At 28.0% G+C, this 10165-nt stretch overlaps 1 protein-coding gene across 2 annotated transcripts in view; it reads right to left on the reverse strand.

Annotated features, from left to right (window-relative positions):
- Nucleotides 1-475: 475 nt before the first annotated feature.
- The window catches only part of LOC109812556 (bidirectional sugar transporter SWEET6b), a 14026-nt gene continuing 4336 nt past the window's right edge, over nt 476-10165 (reverse strand). For both annotated transcript variants that reach the window (XM_083067796.1, XM_029274233.2), the window contains 6 exons: nt 6427-6485; nt 4801-4837; nt 3125-3341; nt 1301-1462; nt 1063-1185; nt 476-814 (listed from right to left, as the gene is read on the reverse strand). In XM_083067796.1, the coding sequence (XP_082923922.1) occupies nt 653-814; nt 1063-1185; nt 1301-1462; nt 3125-3341; nt 4801-4837; nt 6427-6469 (744 nt within the window). In that variant the 5' untranslated portion in view covers nt 6470-6485 and the 3' untranslated portion in view covers nt 476-652. The remainder of the gene's footprint in view (nt 815-1062; nt 1186-1300; nt 1463-3124; nt 3342-4800; nt 4838-6426; nt 6486-10165) is intronic.

Here is a 10165-nt window from a genome sequence, read left to right on the forward strand (position 1 = left end):
CAGAGCAATTAATTTATAGATTAGTTATAAATTAATATAATTAAATATATAATTTTAAATTAAAAATATATAAATTATTAAAGTCAATTGTATAACATCACATATTTATTAGTCATTAATACATTAAATAATTAAATAATCACATTCACCTAAATTCAAGTTTCATCTTATTTAAAATTATTATATTTTTGTTAAGCAGGTGATATGTACAATTAGCAGGAATGATGTTACACAAACATGCATTTGATTTGGTGATAAGTTCAAAACACATTATTTGGTGTGACCAGGGCTTGAGCGTCACTGTTGTTTTTCTTTTTCCTAACATTTAGTTTGGACTTTTAACTTCCTATTGTATATATAATAAATAAAAAATCTCTCTCTTAGTTGTGAATCTTGGTCCGAGCAAATATGTACATATTCGCGATCGCGAGTTTAGAATTGTAAAAGTTGAAAATGAAAATGCAGGATATCAAAATTAAAAAAAAATGAAAAATCAAAACAGTTTCTATAAGCATTCGTCACACGCAAATTATAAAAGCAACCATTGTCCATATCTAAAACTAAATATATAAAATTGTTTTTTATTTTTTATTTTTTTTGCCAATAGAAAAAGAAAGGAAGAAATTAAGGATTAATTGATGTTGGTGTGTCATCAGACTGCAACTCCTCCCTTTAAGTTAGTGAACTGAACCCCAGTTGGTTTCAATTCATGATCACCATCCTTGTCATCATCATTTTCATTCTTACAAGAACAGTAGCAAGCATATAATATAAGCTGAATAAGTCCAGAAATTGCTCCAATTCCATTGCTGATCTACAAGATCATACCAAGGTAAAGGGTAAAAATCAGAACAACATTATTAATTAATGATTAACAAGAGAAATTGGAAAGCATTTAAAGGTACATTATCCTTTTCTAACCACGTTTTGTCCAGTCAGAAATGGAACTCCTAACCACTTGCTTATGAACTAAGTTCATCATCACTACTCGTACAAACCGCATTGGTAATAAGCGACAAGAAATAGAAATTAACAAAGGTGAAAAGTGAATTTGATAATTACCAAGACATAAATGTCAAACGGGTGGATGAGAGCATATGTTGTCCAAGCCACACCATTAAGGAAGTTAGCGAGAGAGAGCCAGAATGGCATGTATTTCACGCTCTTAGTTTTTATAACCTTTGCCTGTTCATCATACATACAAAGACAAAAGGTGTGAAAAATGTTATGCATGAATTGATTGATTATGTATGAATCAATGTATGGCTCAGTCATGTAAGTAATCAGATAGAAGACTTACCATAACTGTAAGAGGAGATACATACATCATAACATTGAACACATCGCTGAGAACACCAACCACTAACGACCTTTTGCGTGTGCCGTGTAGTGCCAGCATTGTTACAAGAACAATGGCAACAAAGAAAATGACCTCGATGAGCAAAAAAAGCAGTAGCTTTTTCTGAAGTAAGGGAAGAGACAATGAATAGCAGAACAATGATAACATATTCAATTAGGGAACAAGTTGAGTCTTATTCTGTACATACATCAAAATTAAACTAACAAATAACTAGGCAAATTAGGTGATAGATGTCCACATATATTCTACATATATAGGGGGACCAGTATATTTGTTAAAAGTAAAATGCCAATGAGAGAACCTCTACTCTAGGGAATATTAACTCACACATGACACGAAATATGGCATATAACTAAGATTGGCTCAGTTATGTAATACAACAGAGCATAATCTTCATCAGCTTTCAACGTTTTATTACTGCTCAGAGTTTAGATAAAAGAAAAGCTAGAAATACGTTGCTAACACTCTTTCTATAATTAGTCAAAATTTATTAAAAAATATATAATTTGGTGAATCTAACACCCTGTTTAACGATCCTCTCTTGATTTTGCAAGTTTTTTTACAGCTCAAAATTTTGATAAGAGAAATGCTAATAGGAGACCTCTCTAACACTCTATAATTGGTCAAATTTTATTAAAAAACAAAAAATTTATTGGGTCTAATATTCTATTTAATGATTTCTTCTCTTGATTTTGTAACTTTCAAAATTTCTAACCAATTAGAATATGTTAAGAGAAAGATATTAAAGAGTATATTTCTGACACTCCACTTAAATACAATGATACCTTCAAAAATATATATGTACCTGTGCATGATTTAAAATAAAACCAAACTCTTATATTCAAAAATATTTCTAACTCTAAATTAATTATCGCTTATAAATTACCTGTTAAAATAATCTCACAACGCCTGCCTCAACTAATGAGGTGAGGTCTAAATATTTGTTAGAGAATTTCATTTTTAACTAATTTTAAGATGAAATCTGGTAACATATCTTTTGTCTCAATTAATGGAAAATTATATCAAGGATTTACCTAGGTTGGTTGAAAAGATTATAAATTTATTGTAAATCACTTAGTACTAATTAACTTTGGTACATATGGATAAAAAAATATATGAGATATTATATTAAAATACTTGTTAAGCATCTTTCACTTAATGCTAATTTATTATAAGATAAAATCTAATACTTGAATTTTTTTAAAAATTTTTTTAATAGCTTACACCCAAAAATGAAATTAAATAGTAGCTATTTTCATAGTCAAATCCATTTAATGAAAAAAGCGGCATTGTCAAACTTATTATTATAAATATGCTACACATAATTTGGACCCACCATGTGATAGAATATCTATAACTGTGAAAATGAGAGTTGAATGAATTCTGTCAATCCAGTAAATATTTGAAAATATAAATGCATTTCTATAAAAGTATGACAAGGAAAGAACAAGTTGTTTAACCCAGACAACAAAGAACAAGTTGTTACCGTATCAACTAATAAGTCAGCTTAGCCAGGGAAATTTTGGGGAATTGTATTAATTTCCATAATGATATTCCCAATTCAGAAGACTAGAAATGAAAATCATGTGAAGTTGTTACCACAAAAGGTTTCATGACTGCTCAAGAGTCAAAAAGAGAGTTAGATTGGCCATTCTGGACATTATATTATTAGCAAAAAAAAAAAAACAGAAAAAGATTGAGGCATCAAAGTAGGGACCATAAATGCAGAAATGAATGGCACAGTAAGAGAGAAAACACACGCACCCGTCCTTTGTTGGTAGCATAGATATAATATATGGTAAGATAGACAAACTCGAACACAAGCCCAACGCCATTGATAGTGAGAACTAGAATGCTGTGTGGGTGCACAAATGGCATTCCATAGAACACCCAAAATGCACAATTCAACACCGTAGCTATGTAAGGATCAGGCTTGAACTCCTCCACCGCCTTCTTTTTTATAATTCCATAGAAAGTTGGACTGTAATTCATGTAAATAGTTCAACATATAATTAAATAAACAAACAAACTCGTATATTTAAGAGAAATGCATCGTTTTTCATTAATGATTTCTTTTGTATATGGAAGAACATCTTTAATGGGTGTATATTTAATATCTCATTTTGAGTTTCTTATTGACTTTGTCTGAATCCTACCATGTCACATTATATTTAAGTAATTTATAAAAATAAAAATAAAAGTATGTATATTTTGTTATAATGGTGTATCTTAATAAGTAACTCATACTTATATTTTATTTTATTTTTTACACTTGTGAATACCTTAGGAGCTTTTCTCATCTCCCTTTTTCAATGCTATAACTTTTTATTATTATTATTATTATTTATAAGCGCTATTGTATCCTATATAAGATATAGAACTTATTTTTAAACTACTCTTGGTATCGTAGATCAGTTCTAGTACAGGGAAGAAAAAAAATTGTTGCTCTATGTACTCGGTATATACATATATTTAGATACATATTTTCATAAATAAAAAAAATGACAAATTACCCTGGTTTCAAAATGTGTTTCAATCCAATCCTACGAATTAACTTGTGTAACCCTTTCAAAGGGTTGAATTTGTATATTTCAACTCTCTAAGTAGCAAAGTTTGTTAGTCTCACTAGTGAAATAAACGAGTTAGGTTGAGTTGATAGGTTTAACATTTTAATTAAGTTCTATTATTTAGGATGAGAAAAATTGGTACAAAATTCTACGAATATACGTTCATAAGTATTTTATTGATTATTTGAAATTTAAAAAAGGAAAAAAAATAAGCTACTTATTTGACAGAAATTAAGAGTTTCGTATATGTTTCCGTTCAGTTTTTGTATTTGTTTTGTAGCCAACGTTATTTATCTTCAACATGGAACAAGTTATAAAAAATGAAAAAAAATTTAAATTTAAATTAAAAAAACAACGTTATAGTATTTTTTTTTTTAATAGTTTTGAAACTATTGGTATAAAAAGAATTCGTGAATATAATTCAATCAATATTTTAAAATTGACCAAAAAAAATTGTTTTGAAGATAGCAATAAATTTTCTAATAATAAATGACATATAATGCATGTTTGGATTGACATTAGATGTCTTCCAAAACATTAGTACTATGAATCAAGAGGAAAGAATAATTTTTAATTTTTTTTTAAATATTCAAACAACTTATGAACCTAAAACTTTGAAGATATTACTCTAATCTCCACAATATTATGCTAACTCTAATCATTCACATTAGTTTTCATATAAAATATTTATATGTAGTATAAAGTTATGCAATTATTTAAATGTATATATACGCGAGTTTTAACCATTTAGTAAAAACTTGTGAAATCAAAGGATGCTTTGAAAACTGAAAACAACGGCAATGAATCAAGCAGAGTGCACACATGACAAACTAAGGGGGGGCAAAACAGAGTAATCAGAGAACGAGTGTTTACGCCGGTGAGAAGAATAAGCCAAAGGAGATGACATTCCCTGCACCCAGAAAAAGAAAACAGATACGCTCAGAACTCAAAACAGATCTAGTGATCACAATGCTACATGGATTAAAAGTTGTTAACATCTAAACTATTATTATTACAAATATTTTTCTTGTTATTTAATTACAAATTATTATGTATACTAAATTTTTAATTTTTACAATAATTATATTAGTAATGATTTATGGTTGGTTGATTGTATAATTTTTTACTTTAATTATTGATAAAAATTAAATTTTTATTATTTGAAATTTTCTTTTCAAGCATAAATTGGTGAATAAATAAGTTATGCATTGAAAATGTAAAACAAAATATATTATTATTTGATAACAAACTATTAAATAAAATAAATTTATTAAATTTTATAATAATTATTATAAAAATCATGTCATTAATAATTTTTGACTAGTTGATTGCATTAAAAAAATTATATTATTTGCACATAAAAATTAAAGAGGAAAAAAATTATACACTGACAATGTAAAGTGGCCTTAAACTATTGTTCAATCGCAAGCTTTCATACATATAAATTTACAATAATTATTTCATAAATTACACTTTTCATCTCATAATGAGTATAGTTTAAAAATTTTACACATAGATTAGACGTGACCACGACCTAACCTTACTCGTTAATTCGATCAGACTTGAGATTAATTTGGATGGGTTTAGGCTTTGAACCCAATATATTTTTTTGAACGGGTTCAAGTTACATTTCAGACCACCTAACCTAGTTTAATATATAATATTTTCTTAAAAAAATACGTTTTATTAAATTATTGTATATTAATAATAAAGATTTATTTAATTAATAATACTTTCTATAACATGATATTATATTTATAATAAAATTATTTATTTTAAAATATATATATATATATATATATATTATAAAATATACATTAATTTAAGTTTCATACTTTTTAAATTTGTAACTTAATTATACATAATGTTAAAATTAATATAATATATCAAAGTTTGGTTAATCCTACCTTATTCCATATATTTTCAATCTTTGGTTGGATCGAATTGAGTTTTAGAAAATCGACGGATCAAAAAATTAGGTCAAATTTGGACAAAAATGGACCCAATCTAATCCATTCCGTACTTATTTCTAACATAAATTAAAAATAACGATAAATATAATATTTTTTTAATAATTTTACTAAAATACTCTTTCCTCTCAATAAATAAATTACTTTGAATCATAGTTGTAGAATAATTTTTGAATAAACAAATTAAGAACAAAAAGTAACTAATGTTACTCTGAAGTGCAAAAACTGCAGTGATAGGAGAAATGGAGCATATTAATAGAATGACTATTAAATCCAAAATGAAATTCTAAATTAATTGACCAACAATGCAAAAAACGGGAAGACAAAAGTTGTTGGAACGAAGCAAAAAATTTCTTTGCAAAATCATGTACTACTCTGATTTCCACCAAAGGAACACGTTCAATTCAAATCAAAACTGAATCGAAAAACTTCGATCATGCATTAACGATGATGCTAGCGAAAGTCACAAAAAATTCATGATGCGATTGAGAGAGAAAGAGAGAGCGAGAGAGAGAAGAGAGAGAGGAACCTATTACGCCGATGACGTTACGAGCAATTGCAGCGCTCACCATTTCTGAAGCTCTTTTTCTGCAGAGACAATGCAACAGAAATTCACGGAATGAGAGAGAGAAAGAAAGAATGCATAAGCTTGGAAGCAGGGACCAGAAACAGGTACATATACTAGACGTTTCTTTATATATATTTTTTGAATGGTAAAATATTAAATAAAGAAAAAGAATTTATCAAAAAGAAAAAAAAACTAATTAAATAAAAAAATAGAATCAGAATATTAATTAAATTAAGAAAAATATTCAGCCTCTGCATGCCGAAATTCTTTCCCAACGATTAGAGTAATAATTTAAATTATAAAATATTAAATTAAATACTTATTTTATAATAAATTTATTAAAAAATATTAATATTTTAACTAAATTAAAAGAAATAATGAATTGGAATTATCTTTTAATGGTCAAATCTATTTTCATGCCAAAGGTCCTATCCTTTCATCTTATTCATGAAATTAGTGCATCCTTATGAGTAATGATGCACATGCTGTCCGTAACGCATTGAATGACTCCTTTTAAATTTAGCTACATTTTAAAAAATATTAAAGATATAACTAACTTTGAAAGAAGATTTGTATTAAAATTTAAAAATAGAGGTTTTTTTTAATGAGTAAAAATAGTAGATAGGAAATTGTACCTTTAAAATTATTCAACAATGAGTCAATAACATGATCATTGTCTATTTAATGGTTAATTAAAACTCAATAATGTATAATAAGATTTTATATTTTACTTACAAAATTGAGGGTTAGCCGAGGTTCATTAAAAGAATTTCACCTTTGATATTAAAAAATTTTATTGAGTAAATATACCCACTAAAATATAATTTTAATGATCGAACAAACATTATGAAAAATGTAAGCTTAAACTAGATTTTAAACTATTTGTAGTAGTTCATGATGACACTAAAGAAAGGTTATAAAAGTAGGGATGATATATAATAATGAATCAATTATTATTTTTTAAATAATATGACTAATTTAATATACTATTTAATTTTTTATACAAATATTTAATGATATTTTATTAATAATGAATACGTATAATACTTTTAATGATTTCATTTAAATTGAGTTACATTTAACTATCACTAGACAGTCGTTTCCGTTGCTTTGGATTTGATTTTTTTTAAGTAATGCCACTCATTCAAATTTTTTTGGATAAAAAAAATGTAATTGAGAGTTAAGATTTCGTTAAATATGTCCAACTAAGCTTCCTAGGTAAGAGTAGTCTTCATATAAGTCGGTTAGTACTTCACGCCATTGATGGTTACCAAAAAAATCTAAAAAGCTATATTTAAGTGAAAAAATAAATAAAGGATTAAAAGTATATACCAAAACAAAGGGAGTGATATATAATTTTAAGAGTAAATAGTCTACACTCTTAAAAAATAGCCTTAAAAATTATACTAAAAATATTTTTAAATTGATTTGAGTATTGTGGATGAAAAAAATTATTGTTAAGAGTTAAAACCTATTAAAAATGGTTAATTATGTTCTTCAACGAAAATTAGTTATTAATAAAATTAGTGAATATTTCACATCATTAACATTATATCAAAAAATAAAGTTACATTAAAATAAATTAAGCGTACATAGAGAACAAATGGAGTAAGATGTTTTAAGAGTAAATAGTCTATACTATTACAATAATAACCTTAAAAATATACTACTTGTACATTTTTATTGAGTATTATTGATTTTATTAAAAAATTATGTTATGTTGATTTATTGTTGAGTTATTGAGAACTCCATAATTAAGTAATTTTTTATGAGTTTTACGTGTATAGAGGGGTTCTCTTGTAAAAGTTTTGTTTGACCAATGGAAGGAAGCATATAAGGTTTCTTTTCAGAATTGAGTCTCATAAATTCAATTTAAAAAAAAAAAAAAACTTAGAGAGGTAAGGGAAGACAAAAATTGGACTCTTGATGAATTATTTGAGTTGCATGTTGATGGATTTCATTAAATCATTAATGTGTTGGTTGATTTCACATTGCATGATTGAAGTTGTGGAACTTTTGGTGTTTGTTACATATGGAGGTGGGTTTGATGATTTGAGCAAATTGGTGGTTGCATGTCATTATTTTGATGAGAAATGAGTTACATGTGATAAATAGACATGTATTATTATAATGCATGCTTGATTCTATCCATTTTTAGGTGGTTTAAGGCAAACTCATGAGTTTGCAAGTGCAAAATTCACCATCGCGTCGAGCATGGTTCAATTAAGGGCACTCTGTTTAGCTCACATTGGGCATAGGATCAATGACACCAAAAATAAAGAAAGAGAATTGCCTTGGGCTGAACTAGCACCGGGCGTGGCTTAAATGACATAGGGTGTGAGGTTAGGTGTGAGACTTTGCCATGCCAGACATGAGGGTCTAAGGGAATCTACGTAATCCACACCAAACATGAATTGTGTGACGTTAGGCATGGACGAGGCAAAGGGCTCCTTGCTTCAATGGCGTCGGGTGTCAAGTGGATAGTGTCTTACACTGTTTGCTTAAAATTAACGTGTTGTTTTATGAAGTTGGTGAACTTGTATAGGATAGTTGGATTTATTACATGTTGTATGATGATTTAGTTGTCTTATATGTTGTGTGTTGATAAATGATGTTGAATCTTTATACTTGGAATAGTTTATTGTATAAAGTTGATTAAATGGTTGAAAGTTGAGTTCAGTTGTATATTATTTAAGTAGAGTAACTATGTTGAGAATGTTTTGGCATTAGTTGTACTATGTTAATTGATCTAGGATTAGAGGAAAAATTGTTTTAAAGTTGTATATCTCATTGTGAGGATATTGTATTGTGGTGCTACGAGAGCTCAATTTGTTGAAAACTCTTCTTGGTAAGTTAACCCTTGAAGTGGATAATTGAGCCTTTTTCTAGGCCTTAGTTGATGTGGTATATGGGTAATATCAAGGCATACCAACTATAAGCGACTTGTTGATTCGAATGTGGGTAAGGTCAAGATATACGTGCACAAAGCGAGCAAATTAAAGGTATAAGGTTGAGGACTATAAATCCCTAAATACTGGAAGGGAGTAGTATTTGGATGGTGGTTGGCGAGCTAATCTCATAGGTAGCTTACTAATGCTCGCAAATAGTAGTAGGCTTTCGCCCAAGTTATTCTACCTTGACAAGAATATTAGACTTTCTAGTTTAACTGATGACATCCAAGAAATCATGTTGTTAAGGATTAGTATTCCAATTCGCTATTAATTTAGTTGGATTGAAAAGATCGAGCTATTGGTTCGGTAAAGTCAAGTCATTTAAATTGTTGACCTACATTGTAGGAGATCTCCTAGTTGAAATGTGTGATAACGCATACAGTTGTTGTGTTGTGCATATGATGTATTGATAGAATTGTTTTGTTCATATGCAATGTTGACTTGTGATGACATGTGTTGCGGTGTCACAAATTGAGGTGTGTTATTCAAGTTAAAAACATGTTATATTATATTGAAAGTTGTAAGTTGATACTATGTTATAGTAAGTTGGATTGGTTATGCTGATAGTATAGTTGTTTCTATTTCTATACTACTTTTATTGTTTATGTTGATTATTTTAACTTTAACTTACCCTTACATGTTTCCATGCGACTGGACTACGATCGATGATTATACTTAACATAGAAGTAAAGTAGTGATAGGTTATTATTGAAGACCTTTGGAGGCCATGTTTATTTAGAGCTGACGAT

Source organism: Cajanus cajan, chromosome 2 (genome assembly GCF_000230855.2).
Source record: "Cajanus cajan strain Asha chromosome 2, NIPB_CcT2T_4, whole genome shotgun sequence".
Classification (NCBI taxonomy): Eukaryota; Viridiplantae; Streptophyta; class Magnoliopsida; order Fabales; family Fabaceae; genus Cajanus; species Cajanus cajan.